Source organism: Camelina sativa, chromosome 6 (genome assembly GCF_000633955.1).
Source record: "Camelina sativa cultivar DH55 chromosome 6, Cs, whole genome shotgun sequence".
NCBI classification, from domain to species: domain Eukaryota; kingdom Viridiplantae; phylum Streptophyta; class Magnoliopsida; order Brassicales; family Brassicaceae; genus Camelina; species Camelina sativa.
The window spans coordinates 10,868,225-10,893,501 of record NC_025690.1 but is presented as its reverse complement, the minus strand read 5'-3'; the positions used below and the strand labels follow the sequence as shown (position 1 = coordinate 10,893,501).

General features: G+C 35.4%; 4 protein-coding genes, 1 long non-coding RNA gene and 1 pseudogene across 9 annotated transcripts; 4 read left to right on the top strand and 2 right to left on the bottom strand.

The window, feature by feature from the left end:
* LOC104790859 (17.4 kDa class I heat shock protein-like) lies at window positions 1,729–2,196 on the top strand. The gene has a single exon (XM_010516654.1). It carries the CDS (start codon window positions 1,729–1,731, stop codon window positions 2,194–2,196), a length of 468 nt encoding a protein of 155 aa, XP_010514956.1.
* On the top strand, window positions 4,642–6,747 carry LOC104698906 (annotated as a pseudogene).
* LOC104790857 lies at window positions 7,718–9,529 on the bottom strand. Its single transcript, XR_768825.2, has 4 exons — window positions 9,256–9,529; window positions 9,075–9,159; window positions 8,407–8,509; window positions 7,718–8,151 (listed from the first exon to the last, which is right to left on the bottom strand). It is a non-coding gene; the product is annotated as an uncharacterized LOC104790857 (long non-coding RNA).
* Window positions 11,413–12,143, top strand: LOC104790855 (17.4 kDa class I heat shock protein-like). The gene has a single exon (XM_010516651.2). The coding sequence runs from the start codon at window positions 11,500–11,502 to the stop codon at window positions 11,971–11,973; it is 474 nt and encodes a 157-aa protein (XP_010514953.1). The 5' UTR covers window positions 11,413–11,499; the 3' UTR covers window positions 11,974–12,143.
* Window positions 12,122–17,407, bottom strand: LOC104790856 (E3 UFM1-protein ligase 1 homolog). Its single transcript, XM_010516652.2, has 20 exons — window positions 17,104–17,407; window positions 16,552–16,863; window positions 16,177–16,443; window positions 15,965–16,012; window positions 15,720–15,785; window positions 15,479–15,582; window positions 15,268–15,361; window positions 15,135–15,191; window positions 14,637–15,024; window positions 14,389–14,543; window positions 14,167–14,232; window positions 14,013–14,081; window positions 13,839–13,931; window positions 13,658–13,723; window positions 13,236–13,282; window positions 13,070–13,133; window positions 12,901–12,978; window positions 12,767–12,829; window positions 12,523–12,615; window positions 12,122–12,415 (listed from the first exon to the last, which is right to left on the bottom strand). The coding sequence occupies exons 1-20, from the start codon at window positions 17,275–17,277 to the stop codon at window positions 12,302–12,304; spliced, it is 2,418 nt and encodes an 805-aa protein (XP_010514954.1). The 5' UTR covers window positions 17,278–17,407; the 3' UTR covers window positions 12,122–12,301.
* Window positions 17,539–19,785, top strand: LOC104790853 (exosome complex exonuclease RRP46 homolog). Of its 5 annotated transcripts, none has more exons than XM_010516649.2 (9): window positions 17,539–17,611; window positions 17,865–17,980; window positions 18,134–18,247; window positions 18,369–18,469; window positions 18,617–18,637; window positions 18,860–18,932; window positions 19,026–19,093; window positions 19,177–19,309; window positions 19,452–19,785. In XM_010516649.2, exons 2-9 carry the CDS (start codon window positions 17,875–17,877, stop codon window positions 19,562–19,564), a joined length of 729 nt encoding a protein of 242 aa, XP_010514951.1. In that variant the 5' UTR covers window positions 17,539–17,611; window positions 17,865–17,874; the 3' UTR covers window positions 19,565–19,785. The 5 variants fall into 5 exon arrangements, with proteins under 5 accessions (XP_010514951.1, XP_010514949.1, XP_010514950.1 ...); XM_010516647.2 differs by having other exon boundaries at window positions 17,542–17,611; window positions 17,862–17,980; XM_010516648.2 differs by having other exon boundaries at window positions 17,546–17,668.

Below are 25,277 nucleotides of genomic sequence, written 5' to 3'. Positions count from 1 at the left end.
ACAGATGACTCATTAAACAAAACCTCAAAATCCTAAATCGCTTACTGTGGGTTGTGGCTCTTCTTTTTCCTTCATCACACTAATTCATTATCACACTCAATATTATCATTGAAAGTGCAGAAGCAGTCTTGGTCTCTGAATCATTCTTGGCTTCCAAGAGAACTTTTTTGACATACTGCACATATAGAGGTGCAGCCATGCCACAAAAAGTTATATTAGCACTAACAATGTTGGAGACCATTGTGAGAAAAATAGTTTATTATCCAAACACAATACAAAAGAGTCATGCATACATTTTGTAAAAAAATTGCTCTTATTGACACAATTTAAACAGTAAAAAAATTTTGGGACGCAAGATTCATATGAAATCAACAAAGAGCTGACAGGTATATAAGGATTACTATAGGAGAAAATTTGATTACTGATTTGTGGTAGTATTTGATAAACGTTTATTTTTTCTCAATTGTCTTGGAATTTTATCACCGGTTACCAATTTCGTATTTCAACGGCTGTTATGTCATGTTTTAAATCTACTTTTAGTTTGAAGACGAGGTATTATTAAACCACATAATCAAATGTGATATTCTTTTCTTAAACCTTTGGATATTCAATGTACAAAAAAAATAGCCTTGTCGAGTTCACTATTTTTTACTTCAAATTTTGTACTTAGCAGGATAATAATATTTTCTATGTCATCATCAAAAAGAAAATAAAAAGTAGCAAACATACCAATATTAGTTAATATATTATAAAACTTTTTTTAAAAAATTGTTTTTAAATTGGTATCTTAGTTCTAACAACTAGAGATCTTAAATGGGCCACAATAGTAAAGCCCATTAACAAAGCTTATTTAAACTTAAACGGCATGGCGTTCAGCCGTCTACTTGGTGAATTGCACGTCGGCTCAACCCTCAGCACCGAAACTAGGTCTGGGCATAAAAACCATACCCGAATACCCAACCCTGAACCCGACCTGAAAAACCAGGTTCGGGTTGGATACGGGTTTGCCTATAAAACTCTATTGGGTTCTATTTTCTAATACCCGTGGGTTCAGGTTAGAGTCGGGCAATACCCATTACCCGTTTGGGTACCCATCAAACCCGAACATATAAACATATTTATAATATGTATCATTAATATAATGCAATTACCCCAAAATTATGATTATAATTTTGAATATTTCATTTAGTTTTATACCTAAATATCAAAAATAATCAAAATATCTAAAATATTTTGTTATGTAAGTCAAAATTTAACTAAATTTATTTAAATTTAATTATATTTTTTTGGGTACCCGGTAGTTCGGGTACTAATCAGGTTCTAAAATTTGTAACCTAAACCGACCCGAACCCGATAGTACCTAAACCGAACCGAACCCATATATCTAAAAATACCCAATGAGTTCTATTTTTCTAAACCCGTTTACCCGAACTCGAATGGGTAATACCCGAACCCGAGCGGGTTACCCGAATGCCCAGCCCTAACCGAAACTTCGTGAAAGCACCTGAAATTCTTGTAGTTGTAGGCTTCTAAAGAAGATTCTTGATTTTTGAAGAAACTTGCAGAACATTTCTCTCTTATCACTCTACCCTCTTCTTCTCTCTCTCTCCCTCCCTATATATACACTAGGGCACGTATGTGTTTGAATCAACACAAAAGCAAAGAGTTTAAAGCAAAGCAAAATCTGAAAACAGAACACTATCAAAACAGAGTTAAGGAAGTCAAGCAATGTCTCTAATTCCGAGCATTTTTAGAGGCCGAAGAACAAACGTGTTCGACCCATTCTCGCTAGACGTATGGGATCCGTTCGAAGGGTTCTTGTCGCAGGCAAACGCACTGGCTAATAAGGACGTGGCAGCGTTCACAAACGCTAAAGTGGACTGGAGGGAAACACCTGAGGCACACGTGTTCAAGGCGGACTTGCCGGGGCTTAAGAAGGAAGAGGTGAAAGTGGAGGTTGAAGATGGGAACATACTTCAGATCAGCGGAGAGAGGAGCAGTGAGAATGAAGAGAAGAGTGGCAAGTGGCACCGTGTGAAGAGGTCAAGTGGGAAGTTCATGAGGAGGTTTAGGCTGCCGGAGAATGCCAAGGTGGAGGAAGTGAAGGCCAGTATGGAGAATGGTGTCTTGTCGGTCACGGTGCCGAAAGTGCCGGAGAAGAAGCCTGAGGTCAAATCCATTAATATCTCCGGTTAAGCGCCTAACCTTATAGTTTGAGAATTGAAGATAATAATGTGTGATTGTGTAGGCGTCGCATAGGCGCTGGGCGTGAGGGGTCCGCCACGCTTTCTCTTTAATTGGCAGTACTAAGCAGGACAAGCTATTTGGCGGTCTCGGCAGCGTTTAATCAGATTCGGCGGTTTTAGGCGGTTGCAAAAACATGTTCTTAACATAAATCCTAATTTACAAACGCTTTTACTTGTGAATGGAGTCATGTGAACAATTTAACTCTTTATTGGGCTTTAAAAATTGGCATGGCTTTTCTTATTTAGCCATTTTGTCCTCACATTTCTTGTTATTTTTATTCATTATAATAGGTTTTATTTAATAACTTCACCAAATGTTACAATGAAATATATTTGTCTTCATCCCTGTTTAAATTTTGGTTATATATACATATACATATTATATATTATATATAATATTTTTGCATAAATGTATATATCTGCCTAGAACGCTTTAAAAACGCTTAAACTCCGATTAATTCTTCTAGGCGCTAGGCGTTAGGTTACCGCCTGGATTCCGCCTAGCACTTTCTTGAACAATCGATTTCTCTTTTTCCTTTTAATAAAAGAGTGTTTTGAAATATTAAAAAAAAAACATAAATTCTTTATTCCAAAACACGTAGTATTGAGCTAGAAGCGGTTATTTTTTGTCTTCAGTTCTGTTTTAGAAGAGTGTTTTGAGCATTGATTCTGTTTCTGTTTTGGTTCTGTTTTTGTTTTCAGTTCTTCTTCCACGCTTACAGTTCCGTGGCACTGTATTCTCTGTCTTGTTTGATAACGAACCGTCTCCGGCTTCAGTACAAAGATGTTATTAGTGTTGCAGTTGCAACTGAGGTATGGTGCAACTGCACTTGATACACCTCAGTTGAGAGAGAGAGATCCTTATGGGGAAGTACGGAGAAGAGTCCAAACTGGTTTATGATAATTGCTGATCAAGGTGGAGAGCTTTGCTCTCTACGATATGATTATATGTTCCATATGCACAGTATGTGGCTCTGAATGGACTCACATATATCATTCAAAAGATACCAAATTGCAAAATCAGACAGAAGGGAAAATGGACAATCCATCTAAAGGGAGAAATATAGAGTTTTATCAGTCTGATTTTGATATCGCTGGTTCGTTCGAGCTAATGGGACCAGATTTTGAAGTTGTCAAGATTCTGACTGAAGTCCTCGATGAATTGGAGACTATGAGATGAAACTGAATAACCGGAAGTTGCTTGGTGGAACGTTTGGGATAGGTACACCGTACACCGTACACAACACGTCAACACCACATGATAGAAGAAGCATGCGACTAGAGAAGTCAAAAAAAAAAAATGTTGGAAATAAGTTGCTATAATATATATGATCAAGGAGTTAATTGATTTGCGCTTTCCTGCTCACATTAGCGATCACACAAGTCAACTAACCCACTAGGCTTCGAGTTGTTATTTTTTTATTTTTTATTTTGGTAAAATAAGATCTCAAATTGCATATAATTTTTTCAGTGTCAGATATTAAAACTAAGATTTCTATATTACATTGAAAGTAAATTTTCTTACATGGTTGCATGAACAAGAATTATCATAAATTAAATGCATGTTGGAATATTTTGTAATTGGCCGTTCTTGAATAACCAACTCAAGGAATTTGTTCTCATGTTTTATAATGTTTGGTCGATGTCAATTTGGTTTTAAAATACTAATTGACAGCTCAACTAGATACATATAACACTTTATACACAGATTATGTATTTATATTCGGGTGTCTCTATAAATTTTGTATAGAACATTAGTTCAAAAGTAGCTCCGGCCATGGCTGCTGACTTGCTTTTTCTTATCTTCTTTCTTTGCACCATAACCCTCCAGTAAGTATTTTTGATTACACGTAATTCAAAATTTTCTTTCTTTAGTAGCCGCAGGAAGAGTCTTGGATTTGGCCGTAAACTCTAGCATCTTGGTCCGGATGGATTCACATAATTAAGGGATTCTGTTTATAATTCAAATTTTGCTTAGTGTTTTCTATGTGACGAGGATGCATACAAAAATGTTAGCAGATGACTTTTCTTGTCCTCTGGTTGGTCAGAAAATTCATTGCGGCCTGTAATGTAGTTTTACCAAAAACCATCACACATTAAGCGTTAAAAAAATGTCCATTAATCATGTGGATCGAGTCAAATGACTTTTGTTTACTGTGTTGTAAAATCACATGATCCACAATGGCAATTCATAGCAACTATATGGAAACATAACAATTGTTCAAGATATCAATAAGTTGTATTTATCAATTATCAAGTGGGGGTATATATTTTGAATTATACGATGCTTTTATTATGTCAGTAATAGTATGCAAATTAACTGGGGGTAAAGTTGGATGACTAAAACTAATTTTAGGAACAAAAAAAAAAAAGACTTCATAACCATCAATGATTCATGCATGCAAAATCAATTATTACAGGCGTAAACATAGACTGTGGAACGTCATTGCCGGGCGTAGACAACAACAACCTAAAATGGGTTGGAGACAACGACTTCATCACATCCGGAGAGTCGGCCACCATTTCGTCCACCACGGTCGAGAAATCTCTCACCACACTCCGGTACTTTCCTACTGGCGACACCAATTGCTACTCCGCCATTCCGGTTACAAAAGGTGGAAAAGTTCTGGTGAGAACGATGTATTACTACGGGAACTACGACGGGAAGTCGTCAACTCCAACCTTCAGCGTAGTGTTTGAAGGGAAACACCGAGGCATTGTATCGATATCCTCGGCATTTGAACCGTACATTTTGGAGCTGATATTTTCTCCGACCAGCGGAGAAACCAGCGTTTGCTTTGTGCGTACGTCTTCCTCATCGAACCCTTTTGTATCATCCATTGAAGTTGTCGATTTGGCCGCTGGCATGTATGATGAGCTTGGTCCTGGTGAAGGTTTATTTTACCAACAACGACGTGCGTATGGTGCAACAGAAGTTCTAAGGTAACCATCGATATCCTATCACTTAGTATATTTAGTTTTGGTGTTCAAGATTAAAATGTGTATAATTTTAAATGAAACAGCAATTTCTAGCGTTTAAATCAGAAAATTTGGTAAATTAATTGTTAATGAAATCAAAAAATTAGAACTATGTTACCTCAACACAAACATAAATGCCAAGTTTTAACTACAACCATCATCGAATTGTAATAATAATTATTATTATTTTTGCTAGATCGGATCTTCAAGGTAGGTTTTGGCTTCCGACCATAAACTTATTGGTCACAGGAATACCGTCCACGGCCGTAACGATCGATACATCTGGTGCATCAAACAAGCCGCCTGAGTCCGTCCTCCGTAATTCTTGGACCGGGGAAGGCTTAGCATTAGTCGACCCCACTCTTCCTTCAGAAGGAGTTCCGATTTACTTGGCTATGTATTTCTCCGAGCCTCTCCAGTCGAGTTTACGATCGTTCAACATTTTCTTTGGTGGTAAGCAAGTTGGAAAGGGTCCAGTTGTGCCTGTGTTTGGAAAAACTACGCAAGTGGTCGTGAGAGATGTGTTGGCCAGCTCAAGCACCCTACTGGTGCTCCACTCCACCGCTAGTGCGCTTTTACCGCCCATGATAAATGCAGCCGAGCTTTATGTGATAAGTAAGGGTACAAGCGAAGGCGGAAGCGGATCAGGATCAGGTGGAAGCGGAGGAGGAGGAGGAGGAGGAGGAGGATCTGGGGGCAGTGGATCCGGATCTGGTTAGTTTTGGGAAATGGAATTTTTTTTGTGATTAGTCTATATTTGTGTATAATCAAGAATTGCCAAAAAACAAAAACTTGGATTATATAGTCACTTATGTAATGTGATGTACGTTTGTTTTTTTAATGTGTTAATTAAGGCTCCGGTGGAACTAGCAAAGAAGGAACTGGACGGAGCAATGGAGTGAGCTCAGGTTAGTATTTAGATTTTTTAATTCATTTTTAACTTGTTTTCTTTATTAATTTGATGAAAGCTCACAGTGATCATAACATGCGAAATTATGCCGAAATAACAAATTAAACACTTATTTATGCGTATTATGTAATTTACAAAATTTATATTTGATCTCGGATCAGGTGGATCAACTAATGATAATAGCAGTAAACTGCCAATAATAATCGGTGTGGTATCTGCGGTAGCATTTGTTCTTGGTGCATATGTGTTCATCGCTATAATCTTAGCGAATCGTCGCAAAGCTAAGCTGCAAGCCTTGGTTATGCCTACGTCTACAGGTATATTAATACATGAAGTCTCTTGATGTGTTTGGTATAATTTGATTATATTTTGATCCATTCATGAACTTTTGGTCATGGCTAATTCTACCTAGTTTAGAGATGTGAAAAAGTTAACTGTTTTGATGATAGTGCCTAATATAGGGACTGGAGTGTCAACTCTGATAGGACAACAGATGGGCAACGACACAAACCAGCTTACAAATGAAGCGCAGACATGGGAGAGATCGAGGATCTGATTGGAATGATTAGTGAACCAATCTTATGTAGCGCAACGACATTGAACATCATGTGAAATAAATGTTTTTACCTTGAATTGTATATGTTTCCAGTAATTGATTTTGTCGGGTAGGATTTTGATTCTTCTGATCCTGATTGGTCATGTATCCGCACTTATTCGTTAGCCTAAGTTATTCTCCACTAGTAAAAAGTTATGAACATAAGAAAGTTTTTTAGGATGTTGGATTTGTTTAAATTTAGATGAAAATTTGCGGGAAAAAATGTGAGTTGACAATTAAAATTTATAGTGACTTATTGGCATTTGGCTTGACAAGAGTTCAGGTCAGGAAAGCAATGGCCAACGGTGGTTTTCATACAATGAACTAATAAATCAACATAGGCTGAATTGGTCGTCACTTAAAGCAGTTCAAACTAACACCCCCACAAAGTTTCATAATTTGATCAATTTCTCTCTCTTCAAAAACTTCTGTTTCTTTAACTTACGTATATATACTTCTTCCCATATGTATTCATAATATTTACGTCTTGTATGCTATAATTATGAGTGTGTGTGGCTTCTAAGATTTCGAAGTTTCAGTTACAAACGAAGATATGCTTGAAAAAAATTCTAAATACTAAATAAAGTCTTCCATCAAATCTATACTATTAATTGAAGATACTATTAATTGGAGAGTACAAAAATAGGAAAAAAAAAAAGCTTTACGAAAATTCCATATAATACCTTTGCGCTTAAAAAAACAAATGAAGAAGGAAAAAAACAATGAGGATAAAGTGGTAATCTAAATAGAGCAACAAGATGCGGATCCTTAGTCATAGGAGTAACCTTATTCGGATCCTGTTTACCATATAATTGTTTCCAAACAGATACTTCTACAGCGACCTTTGAACAAATTGAGTAAATAATTTTGGGGATAAATATGCTTATTTATCATCATAAATTATGATTCACGGAGAATTAGGAACCAACCATATCAGCAAATTCATTATCGAATCAAAGAAAAATCTTAAATGGTTCTTGCGTTGAATCCATTGAGATATTAGAAGCATATTCCTTATAATCATCCTAAATCCTACTCACACATTCCACAAATCTTAGATCTTCAAGATATTATTAGCTTGGTCAACAAGATTATCTCTTCTCTCACATTAAACTCTATCGTCTCCTCTAAACTCTATAAATACGGCTCATCACCGCAGCTCATAACACTAACACCAAGAAACACAATATTACAAGCTTAATTACTAAAAAAGCTAAACTCTCTTATAGATTTTTAATATGTTTCAATTCAAACAAAGAGGACACAAATACTTCCAAGTTCCACTCCTCATAGTCATAATAATCAGTCTAATGGATTTGTTCCTCTTACTTCAACATTTAATAGAGTTTTTAGAGACATTACCAACTTTCCTGCTAGGAATGATGGAAATTACCTAACATTGGCAAACATACACCTATCTTCTGCAAAACAGACACCATATGAAAAGGTTAAGTATCACTGACATTACATTCTAGTCTCTATTGTATAACTAAATATAATATTTTTTAAACATTACAAGAAGCAAAGATGTTAACAGAAGCAGCCTCTCAAGAAGAGATTTTGTTTTCATTACACCTCCAGGTATTGAGTGATTCCTCGATGTTGATCTTATTCATATAGTTTTTCATAATTTATATCTACATGAGATTATTAAAATAAAACCTCTGTTAACTTACATTCTTTTTGTTTTATTTAGGTTCATAAACCAAATCTAGGACTACTTCAATATTCCATAACAGCACAAAAGACATGCTATACTTCCGATGAAGCCACCTCCTTCTGCGAATCAAGCCTCTAAACGTTAGTTTTAACTATTAGATGATAAAATACGTTTTCATGTATATGTTAAAACATATGTATCAACAATTAATTTATCTACACTTTTTTCATAGAGAAACACTGTTAGAATTCAGCTTCATGTATAAGCACACATAAACATCGAGCTATGTTTTACAAGACAAAAACATGCATTTTCTCGCAAATTTTACAAGGTAAGCTTTTAACATTTGGGAGACTCCCACCTTAATATCTGAATCTTTAAATTTGCAAGGTCAAGCTTGCTTACTTAGTTACTTTTGAACAAATCAACATTGATAGCAACAATGACGATGAAACTTTGAAACACAACTACAACCACAATTTAAGTGACGCTGAACCAATAGAACAAACATACTGCTTTAGTAGCACCGACGATAAAAATACACCTTCTAATTCAAATCATGAACCAGAACGTTTAGATGAACAAAGAGTTAACGGTGAAAAACAATTTCAATTCCTCTCTATACTTGATGCAAGTTTGAAACAGACTTTTGAAAATTTAGCTGCAAAATCAAAATAACCTGACCCAAAGAAATCAGTAGGACAGACTTTATCAACCAAAGCGACCAAATCATATAAACTTCGTTGCACATTCTTCAAATTGGATCTGGCTAAAAAATACACAAAGTGATAAAATTAGAATTATATATCTCAATCAAAACATTCACACAACGGAAACAAAGCATATATTGTAAATTCGATCTCACCAAAGTTATAGAAGGTAGACGACGAAGACGACAACGTAAGACCAAGTGTCTCCGGAAGTCGAACTATCCCTCATGTACGCTCCCATGGCGGTAATCATACTTGGAAAGATTCCTTGGTGGTCGTGAAACCCGATTTCTTTGCGGATCACAGGAGAATAAGAAGAAGACGAATGTAGGGAATCAGGAAGAGACATGCATGTCGTGAATCAAATGATTTGATCCAAATCGATGAGATTCAGAAGAAATACAGAAGAAAGAAGGGGAAAAGAGACGAAGGAAGAGATAAATGTCTCTGTTTTTTTAATTTTTTTTAAAAATGTCTCTGTTTTAGTTTTTTAAATAACGTTATCTCTTTTTTCTTTTTTTGTCCCATTTACTACTCAACATTGTCATTTTTCCTTTTTTTTAAGAAAATTTGTTTCTTCATAATAATTTGCACTGATATAATTTTGAAATTTATAATAAATTGTGTGATAATAATTAATTCAATTAATTTTGTAATATTTTTATTACATCATATGATATATAAATATACTATAATTTATATTTGTATTTTTGCAAAATGCGGGACTTCTGTAATTTTTTGCTTTCGTCCCCATCCCCTTTTCAATCGTAAATAAAAGGTTGTCTTATATGAGAAATGTCCTATATCAAGAATTTTCCATATTGGAAATGAGTTTTATTTAACTATTTTCAATTCTCAAAACCTAACTAATTTGATTAAGCGTCAACTTGGAAAAAGGTAAATATCTATTTTATGATAATATATCGAAACGAAAATACTGAGTTTTCTGTTTGAATTTTTTATCCAATCCTTTTAAATGTTTTATATAAATTAGAAAAAATATATATGTGATGACCTAAATTATCAAGCTGCGCAAACACACCTAGATAGTTATGTCTGCGCACACCTAGATAATTGTGTCCCACATTACTCATGTGGGTTTCACGAAATGGGCTTTATATGGGTAAAAAAATAATAAATCAGTTGCGAGATACACCTATTAAGGTGTGTTTGCGCAGCTTGATATTTTAGGTCATTCCATTCGGAAATTTAATTTTTTTCTGATTTGTTTCTGATTTAATAGTATACGGGTTTAATAAAAATTCTAACGGTTACTAATTTGGTTCAAGTTTGATCCGGTTATACCGTCATGTGGATAAAAAATTTTTGTAGTGAAATCATAATTATTTCAAATATTCACAAACTTACTAAAACCAAACCAATTTAAATTTGAGTTATATTGACAGATATAACTCCGCAAGTACGTGCGGGTCTTAACCTAGTAATAATTACAAGAGATTCATTGAAATATTAGATTTTTTAGAAATAGTTACTCAGGAAGATTGTTATTTAGAAATATTTAAATAATTCTAAATATTTTTTTGTTAGCAATTTTAGTTTAATCTTTTTGCAAGAACCATACTTTGTTGTTTATTCAACCTTGCTATTTATAATACAAGTTATAGGGAATATTACATATAATATTCCTTAAAATATTTTTATACTTTATTTTACAATCTTTCATTTATTCAACTTTCTCATAACCATATACTTTACCATCATATTTTATATTTTATTTATCACATATGTTTTTATTATTCATCACACAATTGTGTCACACTCGTTATTTATTTGACTTGTTGTTGTCCCAAAAATAATTATTTTCTATTGCTTTCAAAAACAAATTTCGAAAACTCCTAATTAAGATATACGAATTTAACCACTGCGGCACTGATTCCATGCTAAGTAGGTCTATTGATTCCTCTATTCATTTTCATCTTCTTCCTATGATCGATCCTTCCGGTTTAATAAACACATTTTCTTTAGCATCAAAACACACGTGTTCATTGTATGTAATAGACGTCTGACTAATTGCATGTCATATCGTAGTTAAGGCCCATTAACGAAGCCCATGTACAATAAAACGGCATAGCGTTCACTGGCCGAGCTACTGAATTGCAAGTCGTCTAAACCCTCTCAACGTCGAAACTTCTTGAAAGCACCTGAGAGATCTGGTAGCCGAAGACGAACGTTATAAAATATAAAGAAAAGAAAAAGACAAAACCTGAATTTTCAAGAACCTTGCAGAACTTTCTCTCTCTCTTATCCTCTACCCTCCCATCTTTTCCCTATAAATATGCCACGACACATATCGGTGTTTGTATCAACAAAGAGTTAAAAGAGTTTCCATAGCTAAGCAAAACAAAACAGAGCAAATCGTCAAGAGTATAAGTGAAACAATGTCTCTAATTCCGAGCATTTTTGGAGGCCGCAGAACAAACGTGTTCGACCCTTTCTCGCTAGACGTATGGGATCCGTTCGAAGGATTCATGACGCCGTCAGGGTTGACAAACGCACCGGCCAAGGACGTTGCCGCTTTCACAAACGCTAAAGTGGACTGGAGGGAGACACCTGAGGCGCACGTGTTCAAGGCGGACTTGCCGGGGCTTAAGAAGGAAGAGGTGAAGGTAGAGGTTGAAGATGGGAACATACTTCAGATCAGCGGTGAGAGGAGCAGTGAGGATGAAGAGAAGAGTGACAAGTGGCACCGTGTGGAGAGGTCGAGTGGGAAGTTTATGAGGAGGTTTAGGCTGCCAGAGAATGCAAAGGTGGAGGAAGTGAAGGCATGTATGGAGAATGGTGTGTTGTCCGTTACGGTGCCAAAAGTTCCTGAGAGGAAGCCTGAGGTCAAGTCTATTGATATCTCTGGTTAAGGGTTACTTGGGAGGTTGAAAGACAATAATAATGTGTGATTGTGTAAAATAAACGGTGTGAGTCCTTAATCCTTCTTTTTCTTGTAATCATCAATCTCGTTGTATCATGATAATATAAGTAAATCTTAATAAAAAGAGTGTTTTGAAATATAAAAGCCTTCATTTATAGATAGTTAAGGTCAAACCATGCAAATCTTTTGTATATTGAAGTTTCAACGGAATTCTCCGAACATGAGTCGATTTTTCCTACTCCTAATAAGTTTTAGCAGAGTGACCTAGGTCTTAACAGCAGAATACTAAGGGAACTTTCCGACCTGACTCTGTTGGATTAGGATTGTTGTTGTGGCTGTGACTCGCCAAGGACGAGGGTTCTAAGCAATGGCATCTGGCTCTCGAGAAATTCCCGTTTGGTCAAGATTCTATCTGAGGAGCAGTCATGTTCCTGTACATGTGAATGAACAGCTTAAAGAGATCATTCGCTACAGAGAGTTAATTGGTTGTATTTCAAATGAACATTTGTTGCCAACGAAATTAGAGGAGTATATGAACCTCGCCGGATGAAGCTGACATTAGAGCAAGAAGAGTTACAGTTGCTGTTTGGTAATCTGTCAAAGTCTTGTACGCAGATTCATCAAGTTTATCCTACAAGGTTTGAAATAGACATGTTGGCGACGAAAAAATAAGACCACGATATAATACAGAGTAACCAGACACCTGTGACTGCGGAAGAAAAATGGAATGATCGAGAGAAAAGATTATAGGATTAGTGTGAATCTCTCTTAAGATGTAATACCTTCAAGTGAGAAATAGCCGCAGCAATGGCTCTACCAGGGGCTTGTAGAGCTTTACTGTGAATCTGTCGAATTCCAACCATAAGTTAATTCCGGATTCTAAGCACAGAGTAGTTACACGAACATGGATATGTACCTTAATAAAAAGGAGAGAGACAACTTTAGCGAGAAGTGCAACAGGGTCTGATTCGGTAGAAACTTGAGATGTAAGATCCTGCAAGCAGAGATAACATCATCACTGAAGGGATAAAAAGCAATGATGGGAGATCATAAAATTAGAAAAAACGATCTGGTCTGGTACATACCTTACGATATGAATGTAGGAGTGTCCTTTCCAGTTTTTTGTCAAGCTTCTTCAAGACTAATCCACTGCACAAATATAGTTAACATGCAGTTCAAATCCAGTGAAAAGTGAAAACCAATTAAGCAGACTTGCTTCAGATATTCCTCGAAAAATAAGAATTATAATACCTTTCTTCTGCCAGGTCTCTGAAGGTGACCATGAAAGTGTCTACACGCTGCAACAAAAATAATCCCATCAAATGGCGCTTAGGATGTATTCATTAGAAGAGCCAAAGTGAAACCACCCTATAAGAGGATTATTAACTAGGTAGCGGAATATAGATCAGGCGGGCCTAAGTTTTAATAAAGTTTTTTCTATTGAGCCTATAGCTATATATATGTGCACCACCATATTTTTGTTAAGATCCCCGACTCCCATTAAAATTTTATCAGAACAGAAACTTTGGCTGTACATAAGCATGGTTAGCCACAGGAGAAGAGGAATCGAGATGGCAGAACAAAAAAGAAACAGGCAACCACTTGTTCAACAAGCCAGGCGTTATGTTAACAACTAAGGAAAAAAGATATATATCCATAAAGGAAGGTCTAACCTTTCCCTCCAATGCCTCAACTAATGCAAGAGCCTTTTTCGGAAGAGAACCGTTGAGATTCTTAGCCTGCACCAAAAAAAAAGGAAATATGGGAGAGTTAAACATCGGCTAGCAACATAGACAATAAGAAAAAGTGCAACAATACAGTACTAAGTTAGATTAGTGCTCAAAATTGCATTACAAGGGCAGTTCTCTCAGAAGAATCAAGCAAAACTGGATCTTGTGTTTTGGATTCTCCAACTTCAATACCATTCTTCAGTTTGTTGTGGATGTCCTGTGTTGATAACCGAACCTTGATTAGTTAAACCAAAAATACGAAGATGATCTTAGAAACACTATATTATTTTTGACCTACCAACCCATGAAGAAGTGTATCAGCAATCGTAGCTGCTGTTGTTCTCAGTAGATGCCTATGTAAAACAACCTAGGACCAGAAGACAAGAAAGTGTTACACACTAGCTTCTTTGAGTAGTAAGAGCGTCGCTTGCAAAATGACTGAAAGTACTTACTGAAGTCGATTGGTCATCTTCGAAAAGCTCTAGCGCTTTTTCGTACAGCTGCATATTTAGGAAAGACTGCCAAAAGGAAACCCAAGAAAAATAATGTCACAAAATACTATCAGGCTGGGTGCTAGTGGTGAGTAACAGCTCCAAGATGAGAAACAGAGGGAAGACATTGGTTATTGGTAGTCAAGCGAATGATAAAACTATAATTAAAGCAGTTGGTTATACCTCATCAAGCTTTTTCTGCAGATCATCAATCAAGCGCCTCAATCTATCTGCGTTTTCTGTGAAGATTTTCTTTCTTCTCTCCTTTAGTGAATTAATGAGCATAGGTTTCATATGATCAGCTAAATGCTTAAGAATCGAATCTGGGTTCTCCATACCTGCAAGAAACACCAGAATTTATGTCACATGCACTCAATATTCATAGCTACATTTTTTTTTATTCATACATAAGAAAAAGTTCTCAGGTGTACCATCATCGTCAAATTCAGGCACAGAGTCAACAATTTTTTTCATCACCCATTCGTCGGGCGGAATAATATTATTACTTTCTTGTGCTTTCACCGACTCTTTCTTGCCTCCTGCTTTAGAATCCAACTTCTGTGATGACGATGAATCCCTGCCTTTCTTATGGTTTCTTTTAGATTTTGGACGCGCGTCCTCTTCCTCCTCTGGAACAGTTTCTACGGTGGCTGCCTTCGTGCTGACAGACTTTCCTTTTTTCTTCCTTGACCCTTTATCTGTATTAGCAGGTATGCTTTCTGTCGACTCTGATGATTTTCTTGAAGAATCTATCAAACTAGCAGTAGAAGATTGGATGCTAAACGCTTCTGCCTCTTTCTCAATTTGATCATATATGCCCTAAACATTAGTAGGTAAACCAAAGCATAGTTCAGATGGAGAAAACCAAATGGGAAAGACAGCAGCTCGTAACGAAACTACTAATAATACCCTTCATTTCATCTGTTTACCTTGATAAACCCACTGCTTAGGACGTAGGATTCGCCCAAGATAAGTGCTTTGTCAGCCTGAAAGGCTAAATAAATCAGCAATTTATTACAAAAGAGTGTTGACTACTTATCAAATTTGATAAAAAAATTCCACCTTGAGAGCTGATTGGACAGAGCGACAAAGAAGCAACATCTTGTTTGCATCCTGTGACGTGAATGATGAAGGTAATACAGAGAGAGAATCAATCCTGAACCCAATATCAAGGGTGTCAGTAACAACGGATCTAGTGATATAAGCATCATAGCATAAAAGAAAACGAACGTCATAGATAACCGGAAAAAGACTACGAGAAATTTATTCTCACCAGCTGTTTTGTTCAATAGCATCCTCGGTTGCAGAATCCAGCATCTCAATCATTGACGAATGAATAAATACAGCAGCTAACGGTCTACCATCTGGATATCTAGCCTATACATGTCATAAAACACAACTTATAATGGGAATAAAGTGAAGGAGGCAACATAACACTCATTCTAGCTATCATTCCATAACTTAGATTTTCCCAAACTACGGAAAAATTACGCTAAACTAACATGATACAATACCTGTAAGAACTGCACAGCTTGAGAAATCCCAAGCTTCTGCATGGTCTCATAAGAGATGTAGGAATTCTGCAGGAAAACGGAACAAAAGAAACCATAAAACTGTTGATTCACCATTTTTTCAAGAACGAATAATATACAAAAAATACTAAAACTGCAGTCTGATGAATTTTAAATTTTAGTCATTTTCCAAAACCAACTGATAAATAGACGGACTATGGACATTTCAGAGAAAATGATCACCAAACCTGTGAAAAAGAAGAGTCTACGCAGTCCTTTTGTGCAATTGCAAAAGCCTGTCACCAAAATCAAACAAGTTACTCTGATGAATGGTAACTGAACAAGGAAAACAGCAAGCATAGACAAGAGTGCTCTCATGAAATTTTAAAGACTGTCGTTATTTAGTGACTGTAACTCCATTAGTGCCAGAATCCCGAAAGATAAGAATTTTTTGACATACGCTAGTAGTCCAATGGGTTCCAGCACGTAGTGATCCAAGCATCTCCTCTTCTTTCAACAGTCGGTTGAATATAGACTGGAAAAACGAATTCTCAACAGCAACTCCACTGGATCCATTCATTTCTTGTACCAACTGTTGCAATGGTGCCCACAATGCCGACAAGCTGGAGGGAACAAATATACCCCTGGAAGCACCTCGAACCATAGCAGTCACACGTGCTACATAAGCAGGCGTATATAACTGTCCACCTTCTAGCTTAGCGTTCACCTTAAAAATATTAAAACATAAAATAAATAAAAATCCAAAGATATTAAAAGCTCACATTCACTTAAACAAATATTGGAAAGCTCAAGAGTAGATAGAAAGCACAATTACCAAAGTTCCAAGTCGAGGCTCCAAAACTGATTGCACCAACTCAGAGCCAACCTGTAACTGACCAGCAAGTTCAGCCACAGCAATTTGACTGCATTCTTGAAGCCTCTCGTTAATTTCTTCAGCAATCGAATCCCAATAATTCTGTGATATTATTTCTCCCTGGACAAGCATTAGCCCTGGATCACTCAACACCACATCTTGTGCTTGCTTCTCCACATGATACAAATCAACCCCAATCGTATCTGCCAGATCAATTACAGATACACGTCCCAATTTACTAATCTCACGAGTAATTTCATTCCTCAATTGCTCCTGCAACAAACCAAGACACAATTTACAAACCAAAACCTTCGCAATGTTCAGCAAAACCTCGATCAAGCAATTTAACTTCATTTTTTTCCGATTAAATTCCTCATGCAACAAGCAGAGCTATCGTTTTCTCACTCCATCAACACATAACTCACATCATGATACCAAAACTGTACGCAAAACCATTTGGCGATTCTCTCGTAGAGTCTAAATTCACACCGGAAACGAAATAGAATCAAGTACCTGAGTGATGTATTCTTTTCCGGTGACGGTATGAAGCAGATCGAAGTCTATAACGCCAAGCTCCTGAAGCTTTTGAACCAATTCGACGACATTTCGATCCGATAATCTCACGCTTGACTTCACCTGTTGAGCGAACTCGAACTGACGCTGCAATTCCAACAATTCATCATCCATCTTCTTCGCGTAATCGCCGGAATTTGAATCTCAGATCAAATTTGAATATCGTCGATTCAAAGGAATCAATCGTCAGTTATACTGAAGATTTTTTTTTTCTCCGGACGATTGTTTTATGTTCAAACGCCGCATTGAGTATCTTTCCTCGTCGAGTTTACTGGTTAAAGTTAAACCAATGATTTAATAACCGGACCGACCGGTTTATCTTGGTACACTATAATTGATTTGAAATTGAGGGTTTTGTAACTTAAACCCAAATAAACCCTAATTCCTCAGAACGATTCTTCTTCTCTTCCAGCTTCCAGTTCCGTAGCTGTGTATTATTCTCTCTTTGGTTAGTCTTCTTGTTTGATAAGGATCGTGTCTCGTCTTCTAGCTTCCTCGAAATTAGGTTTTTTACTATAGCTCTATGTTGATTCGTGTTGCATCGTTGTTTCTTATTTGTTTATACTTTGTGTAACGAGTATTGTAGGATTGAAAGAACCAGTTTTTGTTTTCAGTGGTACAATTCGTAGGTATAGCTTATGAGAATTTGAATTTTGGGACCAAAGATGCTTACTTTATGAAACCCTTGTTATGTGAAGAAGTATTGGAGCAATGGAGATTGATAGAGAAGATGGAAGAACACCTAATCAGCTGAGGCCACTTGCTTGTTCTCGTAACATCCTTCATCGTCCTCATGGCTCTGCTAGCTGGTCGCAAGGTATTTGTTTCAATCTCCATGTATCCTTGTTTTGTTTGATTGCATATAATCTAGCTTTGTCAATATCTCTTATGTGGTATGAAATATTTTAACTCCTTTTTGAATGGGATTGATGGAACTTTCTAATGGGTGTGCTTCTCGTTTTTATTTCAGGAGATACAAAAGTTCTAGCTGCAGTTTATGGACCTAAAGCAGGAACAAAGAAGAATGAAAATGCTGAGAAGGCTTGTTTTGAAGTCATATGGAAGCCTAAAACCGGGCAGATTGGTACTCGTTAAATTCAGTTGTAGTTCAATCATTTCTTGATGTTTCTTTGTTGCTTGAGTATGTGGTACAAGTGATTCTTGGTTTTAAGATTCTGACTGACTTTTACTTTGCATAATGATAGGGAAAGTAGAAAAGGAGTATGAGATGATACTGAAAAGGACGATACAGAGTATTTGTGTTTTGACAGTCAATCCAAATACCACCACCTCAGTGATAATTCAGGTGAATAGCTTTTAAGTGTTGTGTATATCGATTCTTCATCCATTTCAGCACCTCTCCACTCCCTTGTAATAATTGTCCTGCCGTGTATGATTCTCAATTTATCAATTTGAGTTGTTTTGATGTTTTCATTTTTTGATTCCCGTGTAGGTTGTACATGATGATGGTTCTGTATCCTTTTTCTGGTCCTTGCCCCTTGGAAACCATTTACTGTTGCTGTATCAAACACATAATCCGGTATATGCAATGCCGATTTGAGCATTTATATAGTTTTTAGTAGTGAAAGCTTGTAATCCTATAAGCTGGGAGTGTGAATATGTGTTAGTGAAATAATTGGTACATTAATATAGAAGATAGTATTGGCTGCTTGTTCCTTGATTCAATTCTGTGTAGCTTCTACCGTGTGCGATAAATGCAGCATGTGCAGCGCTTGTCGATGCAGGAATCCCTATGAAGCATCTTGCTGGTACTTCTTTGCAACTTTATACTCTTCTCTAATTGACTTTGTGAACTTTGTGTGTTTTCTTCTTACTATTTTATCGGCGTTTCTACTTTTCAGTTGCTATATGCTGTTGCCTGGCTGATAATGGATACGTTGTACTCGATCCGAACAAGCTTGAAGAAAAGGTTATTTGAAAAACCTTGTTGTACATTACTGTTATCTTTTCTTTTGGAGTATTGATTGTACTCACTTAAATTGCAATGGACAGAAAATGTCGGCCTTTGCGTATTTAGTCTTTCCAAATACAACTCTCTCTGTTCTTCCGGAAGGATCATTAGTAGCGGAAGGCGAGCCAGTAGAGCATGGGATCATTACATCAGTTACCCATGGAGTAATGTCTGGTACTGTTTTAACTTCTATTTCTTGAATATAATTCACTATGTTGAAGCAGTTTTATATGGACTATATGTTTTCATGAACTTGTTTATCAGTCACTGCATCATGTGTAATTCTGAATTCACTTTTGTTTCTGTGTTGTTTCAGTGGACGATTATTTCCTGTGTGTAGAGAACGGTCGCGCTGCTACGGCTAGCTTATCTGCATTTTTTAGAAAGAACTTCCAACAAAGCCAAAGAGATTCATCCAAAGCCGGGTAAAAAGCACGAATCCATAATGATTCCTTGAGATTTTGAACGGTTTCATAATTCTCCTGTTGTAGCTTTTATAGAACCCTTATCGTCCATGTGTCTAATCAGAAAAGATTTGCTAGAGGCCTAGGATCTTGTATTGTTTAGATATGTTGCGAACAGGTGAACCTCGTATCTTTAATACAAATGGCAGCCATGATTGGTCAGAGCTAATGATGTCTGAATCTGAATTACTTGTTTCCTTACGAATCATCATCTCTTGACATTCTTTCTTTATATCAAAGCACCCAATCTAATTTGGCTAGGAATTAGCAATTTACTCATCTTCATGGTCCACTGTAAATTGTAAGTTTATTTTTAAGTTTCTAATAACTAAAGCAATTGATTTCAATTATCCAAGATACATACGGTAGATAAGAGTAGCAAGCTTAAAAGATACAAATTGGCCTATTTGATTAAACACTCTCGATATGAGACACAAAAAGCGGTTTATACAAAACATACATTATTCATTACTACTAAAGTACTTATACAAGAAGTTGTGATTATATTATGATCAAATTTGTAAGTGTTTCAAGAGACCCTCTACTTGCACTCGATCTTTCTTGGCTTTGGCTTTAGCTTTCTTTGCATTACGTTTAGTCCTCAAAGCTTCGACCATCATCAACTTCAAAAGCTGCGGTTGATCTACGACAAAATACTCGTCTCCAAATTCCAACTGTCCAGGCCCTTTAACTCGTTTAAAGCCATGAGAACGAAGCTTGGAGACAAAACTTGAGAAGTTGACACCAAATTCAACGCACGTCGGCATAATCTTTCTGCGAAACTCTCCCACGTCGGGATAATGAAACTGTTGTTGCTACTCCACGAGATGATTGAATCCGTTGAAGGATCATCAACAACCTGATAGACTCTGACGTAGAACGAAGACAATCCCCTTGAAAAACAATTGTGAACCATCCTTCCAAGTCACAAAATTGATTTTTTAGGGTTTGAGAATTATTAACAAACGATATGGGAACTGGGAACTTGGGAAGCATTATTTTTTATTTATAGATGGAGGCATGGAGCTATAAAATAATTGACGGTTTAAGATATGATCATCATGTAACTTTCAGCGGTCAGGATTAAAAGTTACAAAATTTCCTCTTTTCCTTTTCCTATTTTCCTTTTTTGCTCTTTCCTTTCCATTTTTCCGATTTTGCAAAGTTCTACCGTATTGGACCGAAAAAATTGATTCGGTTCGGTTGTAAACCAAATTGTTTTCTTCTAATTCAGTGAGTTAATTAAAACCAAATTCGACCAAAATAAAGAATACAAAACCTAAAATAACAAGCCCAATTAACAAAGTTGGCTCGGTCGGTTCGGTTCGGTTAATTCAGTAGACTGATTTGTCTTCGAATAGTTGTGATTTGAAAGACTCACTCACACTGTTGAAGTTTGAGAGAATGACGATAATGTCGGATCTGTCGGAGGAATTGCTAGAGGAGATACTCTCTAAGGTAACATCTCTGAAACTTGCAAAAAGTGGAATCCTTTATCGAAAAATCAGATTTTTGGTAAAACAGAGAAGCAGCAGTTTCTGGGATTCATGATGATTGATTTATAGATTTTGTTACGTGAGACTCAACCTGGCAAGGAATCCAAAACGAAGAAGACTTGGTTGACCCATTAATAAAGCAGGTAGCTTTACTTGATCGAGTGAAGATGTCTAAAGTGTTTCACTGTGACGGCTTGTTGCTATGTGTTGTTAAGGGCTTTTGGTGTATGGAACCCGTATTTGGGTCAAACGAAGTGGATACAACCCAGAAACAGTTTCCAAAGCTCAGACAGGTATGCTCTTGGTTATGACAAGAACTGTAACCACAAAATTCTGAGGATTTGATGTTTTAGGTAATATACGCCTTTAGCTCTGATTTATGGAAGGTTTACTGTGTGTCTGTGTTACTCACGGTTGTATCTGATGTTTTCTCATCAATTTTAGTTGTATTTGATGTTTTTAGCCTTTGATTGCCATATAGCTTGTACATGATGATGAATTATAGAGTTTGTTCTGTGAGGTTCAATATCAACGGAATCCAAAACGAAGACGACGACGAAGACTTGGTATGGAAGATAACACAGGGCTTGTGGCATGGAGACTGTCCATGAGCTAAAGCTAAGCTAAGCTAAGCATATCCGTGTTTTAGTAGAAACTATTGAAATTAAAAATACGAGTTAATGATTCCTTGAACAAAATAAATTAATTTCATTTATCTACTTATGTTTTGTCAACTATATATTATATGACTCTTATGCTTTTGTTATGTATGGTCATAATTTTCAATGCAACTTACTTACATCTTTTGAGATCGAGAAGTTCGTAGCATAATCACTGCTCGAAGACGCAGACGCCGATTCACCACTTTAATGTCACTTTGGCTAAGAATGATTCTATATCCCCAGCTTTTGTTTCCTTGTTTTTTCCTTTTTTTTTGGCAGGGTTTCAAATTTTAGGCTATCCTTCATGTATATCCTACTCTGTTCATTTTGATTAATGATATTAACATTATTATCAAAAAAAAAAAAAAATCAATTGTGTTGTTTAGCTTATATGATTTTTTAAAAACGAATTTGAAATTCACCATATCTATTTCTAATACAATTTAACTATTTGTACCATCATAATAAACCATATTTTAATTTTTACATATTTTATCTTAAACAGTTACAAACTTATATTAAACACAATCTATGCATCTTAGTCTATATCATAATAAGAATTATAATATTTAAAACTTAACATAAAATAATTGTTAAAAAAAAGGAAAACCATTAAATTTTTTAGAAAACCAACATTGGCTAAGATATTTTTATATATATCGTTTTCCTAAGTAATAATTTACTTTATGTCAAAAAAGTTAAAAAAATATATATATGCATAATACGCTAACATATGCTTTGAGTTACATAAACACACACATATATATAGATTAGCTTGGTCTCATAAGAAAAATGTTGAAAATATGGGATCGTTTATACAATTTTTGTGTAGTTTTACTTCATAATATGAAACATCATCATAAGAATAATACAACCTCGTAAGAAAAAAAGCAATAGCTTTACCAATATAACAAATTTGAAGAAATTACATCGTTAGGTGAGAAAATATTAGATAGTTTAGTTGTTGGATATAGATGAGTCTTTATAATCCTTTTTCTTTTAGGAAAAATAATAAACTATTAAATATTCTATGAATTAACTGTATATCCTTAATCCATTTTCTCATTTTAAGAATAAAGGTAATCCTTTTCCTTGTAGAATTAGTAACTTAATAATAATTACTACCTTATCTTTTAATTTTTTTTGAAAGTATATATTTACTATAAAAAGTTACAATTTTAAATTTTTTAAACACATATTTTTTGTTTTATATGTATTAAAATGAGAATTTGTTAGAAATGTCCTTTTTGAGATACCTCTTTTCAATAATACCATTTTCTTGAATATTTTCATTTTTGTTCATTTTTACACAATTACAATATGTTAAATTAATTTTTAGACTATTTTGGGTTTGGATTCTCTATTTTACATTAAGGGTATAGTTTTGAGGGAGTAGGGTTTAGTGTTTGATGTTAGGGATTAGAATTTAATCATTTTATACATAGAAAATAATATTTTTGAAAATGGACAACATGAAAGAGTATTTTTGAAAAATAATATAGGAAAAGAATCAAAATAAACGCTTTACATGTTAAAATTACATATTCAAAAGCAAACTTATACATATTAGAATTATGTTTTTATATTTTAAAAATGTTTAAATTTATATTTTTTTATAATTATATTTTTAAAATATAAAACATTAATTTTCTTATATACATTATATATTTTAATTTTAACGTTTTAAGAGTTTTTAATTTTATGATTTTTTGTAATAACCCTTTCACTTTTAAAAATTTATTAAAAACGAATTTTGTTGTTTTTATACGTATTAGAGTTATCTTTTTAAAAACTTGTAGAAAATAATTATTTTCTAATAACTATCTTTATACTTTTAAACAAATTATTAAAACTAAGTTTTTGTTTTCTTCATAACAAAATCTCTAATCGTTAAAATTGAAACATGTCACAATCTTGTGAGTTACTAATTTTGAAAACCAAACTTTATATAATAAGATATTTCGAGATTGATAATTGATAAAAATTTTGTGAGACCAAAAAGATCTAATGTTGTAATTTCAGCTATTGGTTTTAGAACTTCAAAACAGAGTTCTTTTCTTTTGGTGTAGATGTAGTTGATTTCTCTTTTTGTAATCTTATTATATAAAGTATGGTTTCAAAAGTTAGTAACTCATAAGATCGTGAACGTGTCAATTTTTCAAAAGTGAGTAACTCATAAGATCGTGACACATGTCAATTTTTCAAAAGTTAGTAACTCATAAGATCGTGACACGTGTCAGTTTAACACAAACTTCTAATTCTGTGATGTGATCATGAGACCATCCAAGACGACGCTTGAGTCTTACTCAACACGAACGAAGTAAAAAATCAATTCTTCCAGCCAAACGACTATTTGGGATACATTCTTACCTCATTTGCAGCATATCTCGAGGTCGAATCAGTCCAATCAGAGTTCGTTTGAAGGAGTTATTCATTTTACAAATCAGGTGAATTCATGGCTACGCGATTTGGACCTACGAGCATTGTCGGAGGATTCCAACCAGGTCAGAAGGATTCAAGGTATAAACCAAACTGTTCTGGAATCTTGATCCATTGCATAACCACGGAGAATTGGAATCACCTTAATATTAGTTCATATGTGAAAGATATGGATATTTCAAGTCAGTGGATCTATCCCAATCCCAGTTTCTTGTCTAAGCCAAAGATCGTGTCGCACAGACCAACTCAGAAACAATTTCGACATGAAAGCACTTGGAGGAAGTTAATGGATCTCTTATGTTTCCAACAAGCTCAAAAACAGAAGATTTGGCCCACGGAATACAAGGATACACTTCATTTGCCACTGGGGGTCAATCTAGTTCTTAACCTGAAGAGTGTTAGGTCCAATTGGTTTAGGTGCTTCCAGAATTATGTTTGGCAACCAGGAAGTGTTTCTACTAAGCCCAAGGTGAAGAAATGGTACAGCCCATGTTGTTTCTCATCAGCAAGTTGGCCAATGACTAGAGCAAAAGCTAAGAGGCTAAGAAATGCAATAAATAGGCTTATTCAAGAGCTTATGGCCAAAGAGAGCATGGGAAGAACTATTGGGGATGATACCTATCAATTCCAGCCCACTTTGATCCTAATTCAAGTCCAAGAAAGTCCAAAATAATCACTTTTTTTTGTGGTCAAAGAGGAGTGACGAAAATAGAGTTCAACTCACCTTGGGAAGACAAACTTCAAGAGTTGAATCTTCATTCAACTATCTATCTTTATTGTGTTTTAGTTTCAAGAATAATACTTGGCTTTGTGACCAAGTTTTCTATCTCTATATAAACTCATGTAATCTCATTTGAGAATCATCAACCAATTTTCCTTTTCATTTTAGAGTCTATATCTTTGTTCTTTGTCTAGAACATTTCTTTGTTTCTTGGTGTGTAATATCCAAGCAACAACCTCCTTTTGCTGGACTAGTGTGTCATATCTAGTAGTGATTGGAGTTGGGAATATCAGCAGCCTTCCGCAACTGCTGTGCGACCCCTCAATCCATCAAATCTCCCTTGTTGCACTTTGCACCTTG

What these genes read in the sequence shown, in the direction of transcription:
- LOC104790856 (XM_010516652.2), bottom strand. Translation starts at nt 17,277, where the DNA reads ATGGATGATGAATTGTTGGAATTGCAGCGTCAGTTCGAGTTCGCTCAA. An exon ending in GAAAAGAATACATCACTCAG is followed by an intron (nt 16,864 to 17,103) that starts GTACTTGATTCT and finishes GGTTTGTTGCAG; the next exon opens with GAGCAATTGAGGAATGAAAT. An exon ending in TGCAGAAAAAGCTTGATGAG is followed by an intron (nt 14,233 to 14,388) that starts GTATAACCAACT and finishes TCCTTTTGGCAG; the next exon opens with TCTTTCCTAAATATGCAGCT.
- LOC104790855 (XM_010516651.2), top strand. Translation starts at nt 11,500, where the DNA reads ATGTCTCTAATTCCGAGCATTTTTGGAGGCCGCAGAACAAACGTGTTC.
- LOC104790859 (XM_010516654.1), top strand. Translation starts at nt 1,729, where the DNA reads ATGTCTCTAATTCCGAGCATTTTTAGAGGCCGAAGAACAAACGTGTTC.
- LOC104790853 (XM_010516649.2), top strand. Translation starts at nt 17,875, where the DNA reads ATGGAGATTGATAGAGAAGATGGAAGAACACCTAATCAGCTGAGGCCA. An exon ending in CTCTGCTAGCTGGTCGCAAG is followed by an intron (nt 17,981 to 18,133) that starts GTATTTGTTTCA and finishes TTTTTATTTCAG; the next exon opens with GAGATACAAAAGTTCTAGCT. An exon ending in TTGTACATGATGATGGTTCT is followed by an intron (nt 18,638 to 18,859) that starts GTATCCTTTTTC and finishes AATTCTGTGTAG; the next exon opens with CTTCTACCGTGTGCGATAAA.